The 22,483-nt window shown below is 33.2% G+C and overlaps 1 protein-coding gene across 2 annotated transcripts; it reads left to right on the top strand.

Moving 5' to 3' along the window:
* The first annotated feature begins 3,738 nt into the window (after positions 1-3,738).
* LOC127073787 (agamous-like MADS-box protein AGL65) lies at positions 3,739-7,699 on the top strand. 2 transcript variants are annotated; one of them, XM_051015008.1, is made up of 12 exons: positions 3,744-4,054; positions 4,162-4,347; positions 5,090-5,149; positions 5,242-5,260; positions 5,382-5,446; positions 5,532-5,547; positions 5,650-5,711; positions 6,165-6,261; positions 6,437-6,484; positions 6,569-6,696; positions 6,908-7,298; positions 7,368-7,699. In XM_051015008.1, exons 2-12 carry the CDS (start codon positions 4,163-4,165, stop codon positions 7,368-7,370), a joined length of 1,074 nt encoding a protein of 357 aa, XP_050870965.1. In that variant the 5' UTR covers positions 3,744-4,054; position 4,162; the 3' UTR covers positions 7,371-7,699. The 2 variants fall into 2 exon arrangements, with proteins under 2 accessions (XP_050870964.1, XP_050870965.1); XM_051015007.1 differs by lacking the exon at positions 7,368-7,699 and having other exon boundaries at positions 3,739-4,054; positions 6,908-7,310.
* Positions 7,700-22,483: the final 14,784 nt, after the last annotated feature.

Here is a 22,483-nt window from a genome sequence, read left to right as displayed (position 1 = left end):
GCATACGTCTCTCATCTGAATATGAGAATCAGAGTCGTCGTAGCTCGGCTGACCTATGGGTTTGGGGGATGTGTGCTCGCTAAGACATCGCGTCTTATGCCTACGTATCTCATTTGGAATGAGAATCAGAGCAAGCCGTAGTTCGGCTAACTACGGGGTTATGGATTGAGTTTTGGACGAACGACGTTACTACGCAATCTACCGGATGCTCGACCTTTGGAGACTTACTTACCTGTAGTAGAAGGAGTAAACGTGTGTTTAGGAGAAGAAAAATCAATGAAGGGTTAGGGTTTGGTAAACTCATGCAAAAAGGCAGTCCTTGACGAAGGAACCTGCATAAAGTAAACACAAAAACATTGCCTCCTATCGAGGTCTTCCAGCTAGGAAAGCAGTAAAATGCAGGAAAAATATAAAAGGTACCACACGGATGAAGATCCGAGGTAACAGCAATTAAAGGAACGATAAACCCTGAGATCCCTTCAAGCTAACATCATCAAAGAAAGTGGGTCAGTACATGTAACCGGAATGAACCTCCAGGGGGTATCCCACAAATAAAGTGGAAAACCACGCAAGTTATCCCTGCAAAAGTCATGTGAGCCCTCACAAAAACTCAACAAACAGGTTAGAGACAAAAAAATAGGGTAATCAAGGGTTGCCCCCAAATCAAAATATAACCACATGAATCATGCCATTAAAATTCACAAAAAAGACATGCATCAAAAGGGTATCAAATTCACCCATAATATCTCAAACATTCAGAGTATTCAAATTCAAAGCTCAAAGGTAATGGGAATAAGGGCAAACCTGATTGGAGAGCTTGATTGAAATTGGGTTGCACCCGTGAGGTTTACAAAACAATCTTTAGGGTTTATGTGAGGCAGAGGTGATTCTGTGCAGTTGAGTTCCCTTCAGGGTTTGGAGGCTGCTCTGAACTCTGTTAGCTCTTCTCTCACTATCTTTTTCCAGTCAGGGTAATAGGAATAGAATTAATTTTGTTTCATTGAAACTCTGAATTTATAACCTGATTTTTGTGGACCTGTGGGCTCAAATGAGAGAGGTCCACGTCCAAGATTTTTTCTTTTATTTATTTATTTATTATTATTATTATTATTATTATTATTATTATTTTCGTTTTCCGTTTTTTTTCGTTTTTCGTTTTTTTTTCGTTTTTATTTTTATTTTTAATGAAGGGTAAATTTTGGGGTATTACACAATCTAATATAATATCATATCATATCAATTAAGTGGTAGAAGTTCTATTATATTGAACAAATATATTTTCAACAATATGATTTTCGTTTCTTATATCTTACTTTATGTCTCATAATAAAAATATTAAAATATTAAAAACAAAATCAGACGAAACAAATTGAAAATGGAGGGAAATTCAAGTAGTTCTTTCCACTTAGTTAATATTTTCTTTCCAAACTCATACTAATGACTTAACAAAGTGAAAGAGAAATATTGGATTTCATTTTTGTGACGTGGATACATCTCAAATTAAGTTCACCTAACAAAGTGAAAGTGTATCAAAATATATACTTGAGAACTGTTAGAGAAAGAAATGCAAAGGAGGAAGATTTTTGAATGAGTTCATAACAATACTTGTGATTTGTTAATCTTGCTGGGTTCTTAGTGGCTCACCCGATTATGAGTCACTATTTTACTCTTTATTGAACACACCAAATATCAAGTTCATCAATTTTTACTTTTTCTTTATGCAGCTTCTGTCTTTTATATTTTAGATGTTGTGAAAGAATTTTCGGTTAAATTAGATTTTGCAACAGTTATCTTCAGGATTTTTCTTAGTATTGCAGTTACATTATATTTTTTTGAAATAATTACACAATGTAAAGGATAAAATAAGGAAAAAAGTAGGTCATGCCAAAATGATGTATTCCCATTATATATTGTTATAAATTCGTTATTAGTATAATTGATTTTAACATTTACAATCATTTAAAAAAAATATTAAGTTTATATTTTGTCAAAAAAATTATTTAAGGTTATATTTAGATTTATAGAATATCACGGAGAATGATATATAAATTTTACTAGATTGTTTTGATATTTTATTAATAATATTTCGTATACTTTACAAATCAAATGAAATGAAAAAGGAAAGAAAATAGGATGGGATGAAATGGGAAAAAATATATATGTCCTTTTTTTTAATTTTGATACTTTGCATCGAATCAATCATCTTAAAAATTATATTTATTGATCGAAGAGACACAACATTCATTTTGCACGAGTCTTTAGACTCTCTATAAAATATCACCACCTTTAATTAGGTATTGACATTGGAAAGGGTGGGGCAAGTTTAAGCAATAACATTCCTAACTCGCCTCCTTGTACCAACCTCTAATGGTGGGAATAGATCAGACAAATTAAGAGGAGTCTACGGTCTAATCTACATAGGCCTAGATCAAGCCCGATTTTTTTTAAATAGAAAAGACTTAGGTTTTCTTATAAGTCTATTTAGCTGAATAGATTAGGTCATAAGTCATAAAAAAACTTGTTAAGTCTATCAGACCGACCTATTTAAATAAACAGGAATAACCTTATTAATATTATATGTACTTCGTACTTTGAATTAAAATATATAAAAAAACAGTTATTTTGAAGGATTTATGAAAAAAAATGGAGAAAAATCTTATAAACAATATTCTTAGTTGTTCTCATAAGTTGTTTTCATAACTTACCTCAAATAAATAGTATAGTATAAAAAACTTATATTAATAGATAAATTTGAATGAGTTAATGAAAATAAATATTTAGTCTCATTGATCTTTTAATTTATTAATCAATTTAACATTAATTGAATTGTTTATTTATAAATATTCAAATGATGTAGACTTTTAATTAGACTAGTAGGTCAACCAAACCTTCTAAAAACATAAACTTGAGACTAAAAATAAGTTTATAATATGCTTCATATTAGACTTATGCTTTAAAAAATTTAACAAATCAAACTTAGATTTGACAAAATCTAACTCGGTCCAGCTTATCCCACTCTTACAAACTCCGCTCCAGCCTCTATCTCTAGTTTGGGTAAAAAATAAACATCCACCTCGTTCTCAATAGAGTGGAACAAATTTTCTCGTCCAGCCCTGTCCCATCCGGTTGAAATTGCAATTTCTTTTAAAATGTATTTGTTTTCATACCAACAAAATTCAATAATTAAATATCCGACCATTTTAATATAATGATAATAGTTGTTTGTTTTTATTTAATCTATACTTAAAAAAAAATAATAAATTTTAAAAAAATATATGGATAATAAAATTATTAAAAATAAAAATAATAAAATATTTAATAAATCGGGTAGGACGAGAGTGAGTGTGGGACGAATACTAGCATCACCTCACTACAATCTACCTTCCAATAAATATATTTTTTTCTCATTAATTCGGGTTGGAGTCTGATGTGGCTTTTTTTTTCCATACTAAACTCCAGTTAGGAAAGCAAAAATATCAAAAATCAAATTATATTATGTTAATTGTAAAAAAAACGAAAAAAACATAATATCCACATATAAAAAAAAGGAAAACTCTAATCAAATATTCTTCCTAACCAACCCTATATCATAATATTTGCTAGCCTAATTGTGAATCTCAATTAAATAAATATAAGTTGATGAAACAAAAGATAATTATATCCACCGTTTCATGCATGAAAAGACACAAAAAAAAATGAAAAGAAAGAAAGGTGACACCATTGAATATATTTTGGACAACATGGCATCATGCAGAAGCTAAAACTTTCCCTGAATGTAAGGGATGGGACAGATAGAGGATTGTGTTTGTTTGTTGGTAGAAAAAGAAAGAAAAAAAAGTGGTTGTTTCTAAAATCTCACCGTTCATTTTCAACTTTTTCTCTTCCTCTGGTTCCCCAAACACCATCCACCGAAATCATAGCTACACCCATCGTCTTCAACAATTCATTTCCTCTTAGATTCGTCATTTTTCTCTCTGCATTTTTTCCCTCAAAATAAATCATCATTTGCTTCCACTTAATTCTTTTCTATATTCGTCTTCAGTGTCTCAACAAGGTTCGTTTCATGTTTTATTACAATTTTCAATTTTTCTCTCTCTTTCTTTTTCTTCGATTAATATACATTTTTAACCTAAAAATAATGTGTTCGTTCTAAATTTGCAGGATGGGGAGAGTTAAACTCAAGATAAAGAAATTGGAGAGCACAAGCAATAGACATGTGACTTATTCCAAGAGGAAAAGTGGAATTCTAAAGAAAGCAAAGGAATTATCAATTCTATGTGATATCGATATTCTCCTTCTCATGTTTTCTCCAACAGGAAAACCTACCATGTTGCAAGGAGAGCGCAGGTAATAACATTATCAATGAATCATTATGTGTCACATGTTTCTAGTATGATCAACAATTTTGCATTTGAATAGGCATGTATTGATTTGCATGTGACTATGTACTTGACCTTGTAATTTCAAGGGACGAAGTTCAAGTTTTTCAAAAAAGAGTTGTAAGACGATAAAGTTTTTCTGGAAGAAAAAAAATAGGAGTCAATAAGTTCATTTTATGGTAACTATATTACTCAGTTTACAAAGTCTGTAGAGTTAGCTCACGTAAGGTGAGAAGCTCTCTATGCATGCATTTTTTTGTATTCGAGTTAGGTTGTTATTTCTCAAACTGTAATGTCGAGATATATATATATATATATAGCCGGATTTGGGCCTGATTTTCCGGGAGCGTCGATAACTCCCACAACTTCTTGTGCATCATCGTGGTCCAAACACACGTCATCCCCACAATCACGCGATATGGATGGAATATGGAGGATTTAGGCGATGTATCTCTAAAAGGGGGTGTCATATCCCATAAACGGGTGCTCGAACCTAAAATGGGCGACCTTGAAGGGACAGTGGGCGAAACATATACCTCTGCCACGCCCCATGCGGGCCCCTCCAATTACACCAATACAAAGCCAATTCACCTGTATATCAGATCAATTATAATATTAGAATCCATTTTTGAAGTTTTTAAAATTCAAAGGTACATATTAAATCTTTGACAGGTTTTTAACAATTGTGCATTTGTTGGTTTTATTTCCAGTAATATGGAGGAGATCATTGCAAAATTTGCCCAACTTAGTCCACAAGAAAGGGCCAAACGGTTAGACAATTTCTTCCACTGAAGTTTTATTTTAATTTCATCCATGATGATGAATGAGCTAATTAATCTCTTTTCTTGTTCTAATTGAGCAGGAAAATGGAAAGCCTTGAAGTAAGATTACTATGCTCTTCTCATATTGCATATACCATTTTGGTTGCAACAAGTGCATATTTAATGTTGTCTCCTCATTTTTTTGTCAATGATTAAAAAGGTATTCTTGTTTAAAATGTAGGCACTGAAGAAAACCTTCAAGAAATTGGATCATGATGTAAAAATACAAGATTTCTTGGGCTCAAGGTAAGCGACTGTAATTATCCTATTTTGAGTGTCTTCTTTGTTAATGGTTTTGAAGATTCTGACTTGTCCTTATTTTCACTTGCAGTAGTCAAACGGTGGAGGTACAATTTATTCACAAACATCATCTTGGTTAATAATTACTTCAAAATCTTAACTTGGTAGTTAAAAGACCAAATGGTTACTAGTTGAATTGCCATTTGCAGGATCTAACTCATCAAGTGAGAGTTTCGCAAGCACAACTTGCAGAAATACAACAGAGACTGAGGTGCAACTTTGGAGCTTTTGGTTGTTAAAGTATTTCTTTTTCTTTTTTGGTGTTATTTTATTGCTCTCTTATTGAACTACTATTCATTTAAACCTCATATTCTCGTTTGCATGCCGGCAATGTTGTTTCAAATGATGCCAATTTACATTTCTCACGCCTATAAAACAAGGCTAAAACAAATCTTTTTTATTTTAGACATGTTTATATGTTTGATACAAACATTATAGATATTTTCGCAATCTATTTGGCTTTTGATTCTTTCAATCATAAAAATGGAGAGGTAAAACAAAGTTAACTATACATAGTCAATTTATGTCAATTACTATCATAAATTGAGAAATATCATTTGGTGTGTATTTATGTCAATTTGTGTCCAACTCTATTCATAAATATGTCAAAAACACTTAAATTGGCCATCATAGTAATCATGTTTTGAATTTTGTAATATCTCAGCTATTGGAGTAATCTAGAGAAGATCAACAACTTGGAACATCTTAGAGAAATGGAAGAATCGCTCAGGGAATCAATCAATCGGGTGTGTATACAAAAGGTAATATTTGGTTTCATACCGATTTGTCATATCTTTCTGTCATTTTCAAGTGGTTCTGATGAATAGCCAATTAAATATTAGATTGGTATTTCAACATGCTTTCATCCCCTTAGAGGATCCTTGCTATTAAGAGTTATGAAGTAGTGTGTCTATTGATATACCATTTTCATTGCAGGAAAATTTAGGAAAGCGCCAATTAATGTCACTTGAATGTGCTAACCAGGTAAATAGTGTTGCATTCTCTCTCTCTTTTATCTCTTCATATTTTCTTCGAGAGAATCTTATTTGGGATTACATTGCTTCATAGTTACCGGAAGGGATGACTTTACCCTTGATGATGACTGGTCTACAAGAATCCCAACCCTTGTCTTGGCTTCTAAGTGGTGATAATCACCAGTTGATGTTACCTAGTGAACCAAAATTTCTGCCATTTAGGTGAGTTAACTATGATATGAAGCTTGCATTCACAATTATACGACAGCTTTCTTTCTATCATAGTTACACGGTCTTAAAAACTATTATATCTGCTTTCTAACTAATGTTCCATTAGACCAATGATTTTTCAAATTTTCCTTAGGAGCATAATGTATATTTCCTTGTGCTTCATCTTACAATCTATTTACTGGTTCAATTCTATAACATACAGTGATAATGGCAATAGAGACACGGAGTGCTCCACCGACATTTCACTCCCAGGGTACTCCAGTTTTATTGGGAATGGAAAAATTGAGGTTGGAAGCTCTCCAAATGTCACTAATTTGGGTCAGGGAAATGGTAACTTGAATGAGTTAAATGGAAATCCAAATCCTTACTTAAATGTACAACATTGTGAGCAGCAGTTTGCATACCCTCCTTCCCAAGATCTCGAGGACCCGAAACATCACCAAACAATGAATAGTAAATCAAATACTACAGATTACCAAGTTAATAACAATTACGAACTTCCAAGATCACTATTTGAAACGGAACATCAGTTCTGGAATTCTACTCCTGGCTCTTGCGGGATTGCCATGTATAATGAAAATGGCTTTCATAGGGTAAGCAAATAGCCTTTTTTTTCTGTTTTGGTTTCTACAAGTTGGCTTATAATTTCCTTTATTTTGCAGTAACTGATTGGTCCATGCCAGCTTCATGAATTAAAAAGGATGATGATTTCAATGATTTGACCAATATTACTGCAAGAACTAGATTATGTTGCTTGCTTATTCACCAATGAGACCAAAGATGTTCCTAATAGAGGGTTGTCTATGATAGTTGTATATAATGTATGCCATAGAGGATATAGTTTGTCCATATACAGATATTTTCTTGCCTTGAATACTGACTTGTTTACTAGTAGTTTTTTTAGTTAAGTTAGTGATCCAAGTTGTAAATTTGATTTCTTTAGAAAATAAAGTGTAATCATATATTAATATCAAGACCCCTAGATGTGAGTCAAGCTTTCTAAGGCCCTGCGTATACCAAATGTAGGTGTATGGCATATTTATTTGATATTGTAAAACAATTTTTAAAGTAAAACAAAACCTTTAAATGAGTTCTTAAAATCAAAATCAAGTTAAAACGAAGTAATCTTATTATATCAACAAATTAAAACTAAAACAATGAATCATTTTTAATGTTAGAGGTGGATTTAGAAAATCAAAAGTAAATACTAAAAATAAAAATTTGGTACATCCCCATTACATCAATGTGATGGTTGTTTTGTATAAATCTCTTTAATTAAAATTATTTTAAGAATTTATTTTTTGACATTCATTTGATATAAAATGATATTATTACTATTAACACCATTAAATATTTTACTATAATTTATAGGTTAAATATCATTTTTGGTCCTTATCTTTATCTCGAGGTTTATTTTGGTCATTTAACTTTAAAAAACACTAATTTGATCCATTATGTCTTCAAACAATATCATGTTAGTCTTTTCTATTAGATTTGTTAGTCAAATTCAAAATAAGAGGCCACTTGACATACACCTGACGCTGACGTGGATAAAAAATTATAATAAAATAGAGATGCAAAGGAAAATTCAGATTGAACGACGGGAAAAAGGAGATAATGTCAGAAGGTGAAACTGAAGGTGAATTTAAAGGTTAAATCAAAGAAGAGAAGCTAAGACTCCATTAATTATTGACAATTGACAACGGTTAGTAATTAGTTTTATGGTCTTATTTTTCAACTATTACCTATTTTAGTTTTTAGGATTTTATGGTTTTAAGTGTTACCTCTTTTAAATTTTAGGATTCTATGCATTAAGGTGTTAAATATTTATGGTTTTAATTGTTACCTCTTTTAAATTTTAAGATTCTATGCATTAAGGTGTTAAATATTTATTTGAAAACGTAAAACAAAATCTTTATATGAGTTCTTAAAACCAAAATCAAGTTAGAATAAATTAATCGTTATATCAACAAATTAAAACAAAAACAATGAATCGACTTTAATTTTAGAGAAATTTAAAAAACTTGAGCCAATTGAAGATGTGGGGCATCAATCCCCTTTTCCATGCTAAGCGACGGTTCTACCATTTGAATTACATCCCCTTGTCGTTGATTTCAAATAATAGCGCATAAATATTTATTATGTATTCTTATTTATATTTGCGTGACCACATTTATTGTCAAAACTAGATGGTTGGTTTGCATAAATTTCTTTAATGATAAATTCTTTTAAGAATTTACTTTTGACATCTATTTAGTGTATATTATAATTAACAACATAAATTATTTTAGGATAAATTATATTTTATTAGAGATTATAACCTTGAACTACTAGTCTAACCTTACTTTCTACCATTTCACCTTATCCATTCATCTGTTTGTTTATGAAAATGCACTTGGTTCCTATAGGATTTTTCCTTTAAGCTATGGAACTAGGTTTGTATTTTTTTTAAATCCATCGAGTTCTTATTGCATTTGAACTACTAGCGAACATCTCTCAAAGCTTTATCTATAGATGTTGGTTATATAATGACAAGTAAAATGGCCACCTAGGAATCATTTCTGAAGGATACTTGATCTTTAGAGGATCATCTTTTCTCCCAATGATTTGATCCTCACAGTAAGATTATTTATACTTTTGTTGATGTAGTTAGTCATAGGGAATTTCATTCCCATCACCATGTGTCTGACCAAAGACTTCTAGAATTATGTCTTTTTCACTATACAAATCTTTGTTATCAAATTGTATATATATTGACTCTTGTACTAATAAGATTTATTTGTTATAAAATTTGTAAGTTTTAGAACATTCATAGTATCCTAACAAGATAATTTTTGCGCCTTGAAATTAATATTTATGTTGGTATTCCTTAGTGTTCATAATATAACATGTATAACCAAATTGATGAAAATAAGAAATATTGGATTTTCTGTTAGCTGATGTAGTAGGTGTACTATGAGTTGATGTAACAGGTGCACTATGAGTTGATGTAACAGACTCGGTAAGGTTTGGTTGAGTCTGAGTTGCCTGAAATGTTGCTGCAAGATTTGCAACAAGCATGTCGAACTCAGGGTCAATTTCAGTCTGTAATTCATTTATCAATGGTTGTTCCTGGGTTGCAGCTCCAGCCTCAGTAGCTTGAGTTTGTGCTTGACTTTGTTCTTGGGTTGTATTACCATATGGTTGGGTTGTATTGCATGTTGCAGTTTTCTTTGGCTTTCTCTCAACATAAAATGCATATCACTAGTAAAATATCAATGTTGTTAATAACATATTCAAAGTATGGGCATGTTCAATACCTTCCTTTTTTAGCTTCAGAGTCAACCACTTAACTTGTACAACTTCTAGCATTATGGACAAATATACCACATCTTGTAAAACAATAACTTGTTTGTGTTCTTCCCTTATTAGGGTCTTCATCAGGTTCCTTCCTCCTCAACTTCTTTGGCCTTCCAGGTCCTCTTTTATATGATAGAGGTAACATATCTTTCATGTCAACCTCTGGCCACGTGTCTTATCCATTAATAGGACTTACATTATAACCATATCATCTCACATAAGTCTCCTTGGAATAATAATCATCCACATAATTTCCAGGGCATTGGTTCCTAAAATCTAATGCAGTTGTTGCATGTCTACAGGGTACGCCTACTAATTCTCAAAAGTTACAAGTGCGTGTTTTTTTGAAGTATCCACAGTAAAACTATTCCTAGTGTGGATATGTTCAACTTTCCATAAGGTTCCACCGGACCAGATTGGAATCCAATTCCTTGCATGTTTTACCTCCTTATCTAACCAAAGTCTAGTGCTAAGCATTATCTTAAGTTTCCATTTATCAACCTTTTCTCTTAAGTTAGCATTCTTATTCATGAGGTATTTTTTATCCATTCACACATAGTTAATATTGGTTTATCTCTGGTCACCAATATAATCTTATTAAATGTCTCAAATACATTATTCACAAGCACATCACATTTGGGATAAAAAGTAAAAGCATGTTTACACCATGCTTTGGTAGGTATGTTTGACATCCATTCCCAAGGTTTCACATTAATCTCCTTTAATTATTTCATCTTAACATCCCAGACTTGGATATATATGGAATTTGCAGCTGCCATCATCAAGTCTCTGATCTGAGTCCTTCCATCAAACTTCTTTTTGAAATTGGCATATCAATGCCTAAGACAAAGTATATGCTCTACCCTCTCAAACATTTCTTCAAACATAGGGATCAGACCTTGCAAACCAGTTTCAAATAAACAAAACAAACATATCTCAATGAAAAAGAACCTAATAGAAATCAGGGATGAAATCTAAAAAATTCAAAACAAGTTAGGGATGAAATCCAAAATTGAAAAACATACTTAGGGATGAGATCCAAAAGGTTTACTGAAGTGAAATGTATGTGAAAGTACCTTTTGTTGATTGGAAATGAAAACCTATCTTTTATCTTGATCGATGTCCTCCAAAAGCAAGGTAAGAAACCACCACCATGACTCTTTTGTCTCAAATTCACATACACCAAAAGCTAATGGATAATATTGTCCATTTAGATCTCTACCAACAACAATAAGAAAAGTCCATTCATACTTACTCTTTAGATGACATCCATCAACTCTAATGAATGGACTGCAAAATGTTATGAATCCTTTTTCAAGCCCATCAAAGCAAAAGTAAAAATAGCCAAACCTTTGTGTAATTTTTGCTCCAACCATTGCCACATTAATTTTACAAGTGTTCCCATAATTGACTCTCCTTAAATTTGCATAGTATCTCCATAAAATATTGTATTGTTTCACAGCATCACCTTCAATAAATGCTTTTGCAATATGTTTTTCCTTTCATGTCCTGCTCATTATTACGCCAACAAAAAAGTTACTCCTAATCTCAGAAATAATATCCCTAATATCAACACCATTAGAAGATGACACTCTAGCTGTCACAATTTTAGCTACCCATTTGGATTTGGCTGAACTGTTATTCAATACCCTGCCACACTTGTGAGTTCCAATCCATCTCTTCATCCTATACACATGCTTATTCGCAACTTTACTTACTAGTGCTAAAAACCCACATTTGCCCTTGCAACTTACCCTTACTCAAACTTTTTCATTTTTTACGTACTCTCTCTCTCTCAAGTGTTGCAAACTTCAATCCCACTCTGAACTTGTAATTTTTGTCCAAAGCCTTCTAAACCTTGGATATTTTGGGTCCTTCTCTATATCAGAAGCATCATGGTCACTGCTGCCAAGCTCTTTACTAGCATAATTGATGTCCATCTCATTATCCACTCCCTTAGATGAACGTGCATTATCAACAACAATTTGAACTCTTTTTTTGAGTGCACTTGTGATCCTTTGTTGCAACTTTTACCCCACTAGTTTTGCCCTGGTCTTCAAAGCAATCATCCAACTCAAGAGTTATCTCATCCTCACTATCATCAAATGATAAACCATCAACTTCAAAGTCATTATCATCACTACTACCACTATCCTCATTTTCATCTTCTTGAACATCACCTCCATCATTTATATGAATATCACATACTTCATCTTCTTGAGCATCATCAACATCATCTTCTCGAACATCACCTACTTCATCTTCTTGAACATCACAGACTTCAACTTCTTGAACATTACCTTTATGCTCAACATATATGTGCAATGTACTTTTCATTTCCATGGTATATTGATATACCTTTTCAGCATTAGTATCACTAACCATTCTATTGTACCTATCATCATCATTGTTATACCACCATGACCAAAATTCTGAATGTTCAAGCTCAATTATCTCTTTCACAATACCAGTTGCTTCAAATAAGCTTCATTTGTCCAGATCAATTTCTATTTCATGCTCATATCCGCTCGTGTAAGATACTAAACAGACCCTTAAAAACCTACCCATGTAATGAAAAATCAAGTTGAAATTCATCACTTACTGAATCATACTTGAATCTGATGAAGTTGCATTAGTTGGTCATGCAACATAGCTTCTCACCGTCTTCATTCATCTCCTCCATCCCAATAAATGTAACAGTTTCTTTTTTCTACCAATAGACAAAACCCTAATTTAAAGGGACTAAAAGTAAAATATTATTTCTGAACTTAATTGGATTTTTTGTGGGAAATTTTTCATGGCCACGTGTGTCATTTATTAAACAAAAGAACATATCAGTTCATTTCACATCAGCAACGTCAGACATCTTATCATTTTTTTAACAAACTTCTAATGTCAAGTCTAATGCCCCATACTGCTTTCGGGATTAACGACTGACCCCACAAACCAACACAAGTCTTTTCAACATGCTTTGTCCCCACTCACACGTTTTCAGGAAACTTCCCAGAAGAACACCCATCTAAATGTCAAGTCTAATGCCTCATACTGCTTTTGGGATTAACGACTGACCCCACAAACCAACACGAGTCTTTTCAACATGCTTTATCCCCACTCACACGTTTTCAGGAAACTTCCCAGAAGAACACCCATCCAAATACTACTCCAAGTCAAGCATGCTTAACTGTGCAGTTCTTATATATTGGGCTACCGAAAAGAAGACGCATCTTGTTGGTATATATATATAGTACCAATTAATCCTTATAAGCTTTCCTTCAACCATGCAGTCTCATGCATGCACAACCTCAGGATCTCTCTCATTCTGATGTGAATTTGGTTTTTCCCTAGAAGCTACCAGGAGTGTCTCATTTTCACACCTTGTGCATCGACGACCACTCCCTGGCCCTCAGGTGTTCATTGTAACCACTCTCCATTCTCCGCCCTCTTTGGCCTCGGGTGTTACATACCCACCAACTTTTGCTTAGTTCGTCCCCGAACCACATCGTACAGAGATAGGTATGGCTTTGATACCATTTATAATGCCCTGTATTGCTTTCAAGATTATCGATTGATCCCATAAACCAACACGAGTCTTTTCAGCTTGTTTTGTCCTCACTCGCGCGCTTCCCAAGAAACTTCCCAGAAGGTCACCCATCTAAATAATACTTCAAGTCAAGCACGCTTAACTATGGAGTTCTTATTTGTTATGCTATCGAAAAGAAGATGCATCTTGTTGGTATAGGTTGTACCAATTAATCCTTATAAGCCTTCATTCAACCATGTAGTCTCATACCTGCACAACCTCAGAATCCCTCTCATTCCGATGTGAATTCGATTTTCCACTAGAATTTGTTAGGAGTATCTCATTTGCACGCCTCGTGCACCGACAACCACTCCCTCTCCCTCGGGTGTTACATGTAACCACTCTCCGCCCTCTTTGGCCTCGGGTGTTACATACCCATCAACTTTTGTTTAATTCGTCCCCGAACCACATCGTATTGAGAGAGGTATGGATCTTATACCATTTATAATGCCTCGTACTACTTTCAAGATTATCAACTAACCCCATAAACCAACACGAGTCTTTTCAGCTTGTTTTATCCTCACTCACACGCTTTTCGGGAAACTTCCCAGAAGGTCACCCATCCAAACACTAGTCCAAGTCAAGCACACTTAACTATGGAGTTCTTATATGTTAGGCTACCAAAAAAAGATGCATCTTGTTGGTATAAGTAGTACTAATTAATCCTTATAAGTCTTCCTTCAACCATGTAGCTTTATACCTACAAAGCCTCAAGATATCTCTCATTCCAATGTGAATTCGGTTTTTCCCTAGAAGTTGCTAGGAGTGTCTCATTGTCATGCCTCGTGCACCAACAACCACTCCCTCACCCTCGGGTGTTACATGTAATCATTCTTCGCCCTCTTCGGACTCGGGTGTTACATGCTCATCAGCTTTCGCTTGGTTCGTCCCCGAACAATATTGTATTGGGAGAGGTTTGCTCTGATGCCATTTGTGATGCCTCAGACTGCTTTCATGATTATCGACTGACTCCACAAACCAACACGAGTCTTTTCAACATGTTTTTTCCTCACTCACACATTTTCCGAGAAACTTCCCAAAAGGTCACTCATCCAAATACTACTTCAAGTCAAGCAAGCTTAACTATGGAGTTCTTATTTATTAGGCTACCAAAAAGAAGATGCATATTGTTGGTATAGGTAGTACCAATTAATCCTTATAAGCCTTCCTTCAACCATGCAGTCTCATATTTGTACAACCTCGGGATCCATCTCATTCCGATGTGAATTCGGTTTTTCCCTAAAAGTTGTTAGGAGTGTCTCATTGTCATGCCTCGTGCACCTACAGCCACTCCCTCATCAGAGCTTTTGAATAGGGCCTTTGACCCCCAAAAAAATTTAGGGACCAAATTCAAAAACACGCTAACTTACAGGAACCAAAGGATTATTTAAGTCTTATTTTAATCAACAATTGCATTTATTTGAGAGGCAAAATTCTTATTTTCAAATATCAAAATTCTCTTTTTTTTCTTTCTCCATCTCATGAATTATTTTTTATTTTTTTATGGTCATTTAATACAATTGAGTTTTTAGAATCATTGTTCATTTTATAATTAAATTTAAATTTGCATATGCATCTAAAGACATTTTATACCGTATCAAATAAACTTACTCATGTGAACACACAAGTATCTTACTAGTTCATAATACAACATGCACAACCAAATTGATGGAAATAAGAAATATTGGACTTTCTACTCTTTTTAGAGGCAATAAGGAGTCTTATTCAAAATGTCTTATATAGATTCTATTTTAGATGTAACAAGTAATGTTAAAATCTTTTATCCAAAAGTATTTGCAATATTTTTTCATTGATGGTTCTTGCTATCTCTTAAAGAGATATTTTTTCTACAACCTTGTTTTGATGCGGAGTTATAGTAAATGAGAAATCATGGGAAATCATAATTTCTTCACACAAAAAATTAAAATTGTTTATTTTCAAAGTCTCCATCATGCTTACTTTTCTACTTGTTGCCATTTAAAAAAAATCAACATGCATTTGTTTGCAAAAGACTGGGAATATTGAGTGTGACTCATCCTCACATTTAAGGAATTTCATTCATTTACATCTGCTATAGTCATAAAAAAAATGATACATACATTCTTTTTATCATTGACTAGGGAAGTTTTAATTGAGCCAAACATATTAATGTATAAAATCTCTAATGATCTCGAGAAAGAAACACATTTTTATTGAAAATAAGTTTTCACAAGTTCTTTATTTTTTAAATTCCTCGCAAAAAGCATCTTAGTGAAATTTTATATTTGGTAGGCCTCTCACAATATTTAACCTGTTAAGCTTTGATATTAATTCACTAACATGAGGCATCACACCTCTTATTTTTATGAATTAAAGAGATTTATTTTGTAAATATCATTTTTCCTCGAGCCACTATTGAGAGCATGGTCTTCTTTTTGACTAATTTATTTGCATTTTTTTTATTAAAGGGAACGTCATACTCAATTGCTATTAGGTTTTGCATAAGTCCTTATATTAACAAAATATTATTAATGGAGGAAAGCTTTCCATGTTTACAACATAGGAAAAAATTGTGACTAAGACCTCCCTTTAAGCAATAAGATCGCAATTCATTTGGATCATGAGCTTTAAAAGTTGGATCATCCATAAAGATAATTTATCTCATATTATTCCTTCTAACCCCATGAATCATATAAACTACTTTGATTTTATCTATGTGCTCTAGATCGGCCACATGCCCAATATGGAATAGCCTTTACTATTGCCCGTTGCATATATACAGTAGCGTGAACCTCAAAAAGGTTTGATTTTATTTAAAACCCATTATACCCTCTCTTTTTCACACACTGACTTCGGAGTTTAAGTATTAACCTTATAGATCCACCCCATGCAACCGCACCTGAGCAACTTGCACCGAAAATTTTGGTTTTGGAACGGAACAGTGGCGCCCTATGTGAGAACTGACTTTTGATTCATACGAATTTACACAATTAGATATTTGATTCAATTAAACCTCTCCTTATTCAATTAGATCTCCTTCAACTCAAACCTCAACCGCTTTTGATTCATACTAATATGGAAGCAACATTTAAATCTCCTTCCTGGATATCCTTTAAAATCCTCTAGATCAAGATCTTTTTCAACATTCACCATAGACACGATTGGTGGAGATTCGTTCAAGTAGGTAGGATCTACATCGCAAGGATCTGTTGAATAAACTTCTCTAAAGAGAAGCGGAAAGATGATAGACTGGTCCTAGTGTTTCAAGACTGTGAAAAGATGGATGGGAATGTAAATGTGATGCTTTCGTTGATCATCAATACTACTATCGATAATCACTATGTCTCAAGGATCCTCATAGATGCCGAAAGTTACTAAAACTTGATCTACTTCAAAATCTTCATCGAGCTAAGGTTTAAAAAGCAAGATATGAGTTCGTGCGAAGTCTATAGCCTTTTGGCATTCAATGATTATTCCATTTGTTAGTATGGATAGATGTACCTACCAGTCTCCTTGGGAGAGGGGAATAGCAAGAGGACTATAAATATGTGTTTCTTTGTGATCCTGTACGAGAGTGTATGTAATGGTATTCCCGACTAATCGTTCTTCTCAGCTCTAGATGTCGTGGCCTCCCCTATACATATTAAGATGAAATACCAAAATGATTTTGGAAGAATAATGGTAGTCAAAGTTGACCTGTGTGGAGAATAATGGATACATGAAGCAATATTGAAGAATCCCATGTCGGAGGCCATCATCCCCGAATAAAAATGAAATGAATCTCGTGAAACACTTGATATGGTTGACCTCGATGTGTGCAAAGACGAACCATTATAAGGCGACAAACTAGGCCCCTCAATTGAGATCAAAATGAAAATCCTAAGGGCATACTTAGATGGAGAGTTTAAAGTCATACGTTTGGATGATAATACAATAAGGCCAGTAAACATAGGACTTGTCCTACCTACCGGTGTAAAAAAGGTACTGATTAAATGCTTAAGGGCCAACGATGATCTCTTCGCCATCTCTACCCATGATAAGCATATATCTTAGTGCAATGTGTCATCAGTTAGACATTGATACTAACGCCCGGTGCATGTTCTAAAGGAGAAGGTGGAAGTCTCCCGAGAAGGTCAAGGCGATAATGAAAACAGTCCAAGGTTTATTGGATGCTAAATTCCTTTTTGAAGTAAAATACACTGAGTGGTTGTTCAATGTCGTTTTAGTCAAGAAAGATTCAGGGAAATGGAGAATGTGTGTCAATTATACTGACCTAAATAAGTGATGTTCCAGAGACTTATACCATATCCCAGTCGTAGACAAGTTGGTCGATAATTCAACTGGGTATAATTTTTTGTCATTTATGAATGCATATTTCAACTACAATCAAATATCCATATACGAAAGGGACTGGGAGAAAATTTCCTTCATGACCAAGCAAGCCAACTACCAGTATAGTGTGATGCCCTTTGGTTTGAAAATTTTTGAACCAACAGACCAGAGGATGATGAACAAATACTTCAAAGAATAAATATCAAAAACATTATAAGTGTCCATGCACGACAAGATCGTTAAGTCTAATGAGGAGGGGCTACACAACCAACATCTTTCTCGATTACTTCGAAGAGTTCGACAATATAATATGAGGCTCAACCCAGAGAAGTGTACATTTGGGGTGAGAGCCGACAAGTTTTTGGGTTTTTATATGACAGAGATAGGCATAAAAGAAAATTTGGACAAGTGAAAGATGGTCATCTGAAAGGAGACACCAACGACAAAAATAGGAAGTCGTGAAGTTGACCGGGATGCTAATAGCTTTGAACAGGTCCATCTCAAGATTTGTTCAACACACCCTTCCCTTTTACAAACTCTTGAAGAAAAAAATGTTTCTCTAGTGGACCTTATAATGCTAACAAGTTTTCATATCCCTAAAGATGTCCATATCAACTCCACTTGTGTTATCTTGACTTGTAGTCGAAAGTTTATGTACCTTTATCTGGTGCATCTAAGAATTCGTTAATGATGTCCTTGTAAGGAAGCTGAACGGCCACAAAAGTGTGGAATATTTCATCTCCAAAGCCTTTGTCGAACCAAAGACATAATATCAAAAAATAGAGAAAGATACTTTAGCCTTAGTAACGACATCTAGGAAATTACAGTGTTACATCATGTACCACACCATAATCGTCCAAATCGAATTACCATTAAAATAGGTGTTCCACCGTCTAAATCTAATTGGTCGATTGATGAAGTGGTCCATCGAAATGTTTGAATTTGATGTTTTCTACGAGTTGAGGAAATCCATACAGGCACAATTATTTGTAGACTTCATAGAATAAATAACTTAAGGCTCATCAGAGCTAGCTCATACATGGGTAGTGTTTATAGACTAATCATTCAATAGTTATGGATGCAGAGTCTGACTCATTTTTAAGAGATAAGTCATCTTGATGATCAAAGTATCCATGTGTTTCGACTTCTCACCAACATTGAATTCGAGTATGAATGTGTTATCATAAGTATCACATTGGTCGTTGAGATGGGAGCCAAAAGCATAAAGTTAAGGACGGATTCCCAATTTATGGTCCTATAAGTCAAGCTAGAACCTCATATCAAAGAGTCGATGTTGCAATGGTATGTCATCTTAGACAGAGAAAATTTACCAAAGTTCAAAGTGTAAGATATATTCCATGCTATAAGAGAGCATAACACTTGGGAAGATGTCTTATCTAAGCTAGCCAACAATAGATCGTCCCGGGTAAATCATTCATTTATCTAAGAAACTATAATAATCCCCAACATAGAAAATCCATGTTGTTATGATGGCGATAAGAGGAAGACCATTGGGTTGATAGCTACACAATTTTTTTAATAAAAAAAAATATTTGTTTGTGATCTATTCACCCCCCTCCCTCTAGACCGTTACCCTCGTCTAACAATTCCATTAAAAATAAGTAGGTTCTTCTCTCCAGCATTGCCTTAGTAGTAACTGTGTGGAAGGCTACAGATAGGATAGAGTTCTTCTCGGATCTTCGGACAATATCACCGCTCAAGGAATCGGTAGGATCAAGGGGTTGATAGCTACACACGAAGGCTTGCAGCATAATTTGTGTTATTAGAAGGTTCAAGAAACGTATTCGAGTAAAGATTACGTATAAGAGTTTGGCAAGTTTGCTAGATACAAGTCAAGATCCAAATTAGGAGAATTATTTTCTAAACTGTAAATTGTGGATTGGTGATTGTATGAACTCTTGGAAATATTTTTTAAATAACAAGGAACTATGCAGGTTCCAATGGGTAACCATTGAATAGTGCACGTAGGCCAAGCAAAGACAAACACCAAAGCACTATAAATCTCGGTGTCATCTTTGAAACTCTACTCTTACATTTATATTTCATAGTGATTGTGTTAGCTCCAATTTTGACGTCTGATATGGATTAAAGGAAATAAGCTCTTGTGAAGAAATTGAATACTTCGACAAAATTATAAAGTTCGAAATTTCAGTCGAAAATACCTTAATACAAGAGTAAAGGTGTTTTATGGACTTAGAAATGTTTCCAGCAGTAGGGAAATAGAAGCATCACTAACGGCAGTTCGACAAGGGATTTAAATTCAAATAATATTCTTTGTTCTTATCTAAACTGCTGAGCATACGTGGAGGCATGGTGGGCGATCGCACACATGCAAAGTGTCACTTGTCTCAATCTGGTGAATAGGTCATTAGAAGCGGTTATTTCGATTGATATAAATAGGGAGTCTGAGGGTCTGTTTGATTCCCTTTTCAAAAACAATTTTTTAGTTTTTGAAAATTAAAAAATTAAAAACTCATTTGATAAATAGTTTTTAAAAAAGTGGTTTCGAAAACTGTTTTTGTTTTTTAGTTTTAAAAACTAAAAAATCAAAACTTGTAAAATTTGTTTTGCTTTTGAATTTCTAAAACATCAAAATTGAAAACACGTGGAAAATTATAAATTTTCATTAATTACATTGATTTGTTAAATATGAATTTGCAATAGAAAATGTGTTTTTACAATGTTCATGTACATAAGGGAATTATTTGCACATGAAGAACTCAACAAATGAAAAATATTATGTTTGCATAAGGAAACACATTTTAATTGGTTGGATTTTTTCATGTTTATAACATGTACATTATATATTTGTCTATTTTTTATTTTTTAATAAAATTTAATTATCATTCTTTTATGTATTCATTTTGTGATTTTATCTTTTTTACATGAACATGAACAGACAATATACAAAAATATTTAACTTATAAAAAACAAATAAAAAATTGTAAAATTGTATAATAATTTGTAAATTTATCCCTACAAATTAAATTAACAAAAACACAAGTAAAATAATAGGATTGGAATAAGATTAACTTGCAAAGGGTATTTTATAATAAATTAAAGTAAATTATAAAGAGATTAATGGAGATGTACTGACTTAGTAAAAAAAAAACTTACATGATCATCTAATAAAAATATATCATTCTGCTATATCATATAAATAATTTTAAAAAATTCAATATGACTTAGCGAAATATAATCCTTATTGGTTGATATTATAAAATTAATTTATAATATCAGTATATCATCCATTTTCTCAATTGTAAAATAATTGTTTAAAATTTGTAATTAAAAAAATAAATTAGTTTAATTGGGTACTATTATATTGATTGAAAGAAATGATTTTATACTTTTTTAATAACTATTTAATATAGATAATATTTTATCATTTACTTATAATCACACTATTTCTAAAAGTAAAAATCAAACAATATTTGAATTAATTTTTCAAAACAAATCAAACAAACAAATTTTTTCTTTTATTATCTCAAAAATAGTTTTACAAAATACAGCTTCCAAATGAATTTTTATTTTGTTTTCTTTCTAAAAACTAATTTATAAAACAGCTTTTAAAAACAAAAAATTGAAATTGAATCAAACAAGCCCTTAGTGTTAGGATAAGAGTGTTCAAAAATTGTACAAATTCATCAAATTACTCAAAGTATTCGTGTATAGAGAAAGTGTAAATTGAGAAAATATATGTTCTTTGTGGAACCATGTTTTTATTCAAAGCAATTTAATCAATCTTTTCTTTTCTCTTTAGAAACTTATCTTTTTCGCCATTTACTTTCTAGTATTTTCATTGTTTTCCTTGCGTCATCTTTCCTCTATATTCTTTAATATGTCATGTAAATATGAACTTTGTCGAAGTGTTTATCACTCATCAAACTCCCCCTAAAACAATTAGCATATGCCCTAGGGTCAATCTGATCGATCCTGTAAGTAACAAAAATATTTTTAATTTGGAAGATCAATGGTTGTTTACCAATTTTCACGGTAAACAAATTGACACGCCCAGTGGGACACTGCTAACTATTTTTGAAAACAAAAAAGTAAATTTTCTTCATTTTATTAGTTCTTGTCGTTCAATCACCTTTCTCGTTTTGAAAAAAATCGTTGCATGTTATTGAGAAGTAGTAAAATAACCACCACCAACGAAGATAGACAAAGAGGAAGGTACACAAGGGGAATGGCAAATTCAAACCAGCCAAATAGTGTGAACCCTCAGAATATGTCAATTAATAATAGAGAACCACCAACAGTTCCTTCGACCTGGGGACCGACGGTTCTAACAACCGTTCCGAACCTATAGTGTCGATGGCAAGTTTGATGCCTACGTATTCGATTGCCCACACATGGCCTATCCTGGCTTTTACTGGGGCAATGGGTCCTTCACAAACTCCCCCGCCTATAGGGACTTCTGTGTTTAGACCTTTTACGCCTCCAGGATTTTCGATGCCATTAAGTGGACGAGATCAACCCTATGGAATGTCAACTTCATTGATGGCAAACTTACGAAACGCTCCT

This window comes from Lathyrus oleraceus, chromosome 4 (genome assembly GCF_024323335.1).
Source record: "Lathyrus oleraceus cultivar Zhongwan6 chromosome 4, CAAS_Psat_ZW6_1.0, whole genome shotgun sequence".
In the NCBI taxonomy this organism is placed as follows: domain Eukaryota; kingdom Viridiplantae; phylum Streptophyta; class Magnoliopsida; order Fabales; family Fabaceae; genus Lathyrus; species Lathyrus oleraceus.
This window is presented reverse-complemented; position numbering and strand designations above follow the sequence as displayed.

Bases quoted from the DNA above. Each gene is read 5' to 3' on its own strand.
- LOC127073787 (XM_051015007.1), top strand. From the start codon at position 4,163: ATGGGGAGAGTTAAACTCAAGATAAAGAAATTGGAGAGCACAAGCAAT. The intron at 4,348-5,089 runs GTAATAACATTA...TTTTATTTCCAG, and splicing joins ATGTTGCAAGGAGAGCGCAG to TAATATGGAGGAGATCATTG. The intron at 6,697-6,907 runs GTGAGTTAACTA...TATAACATACAG, and splicing joins CCAAAATTTCTGCCATTTAG to TGATAATGGCAATAGAGACA.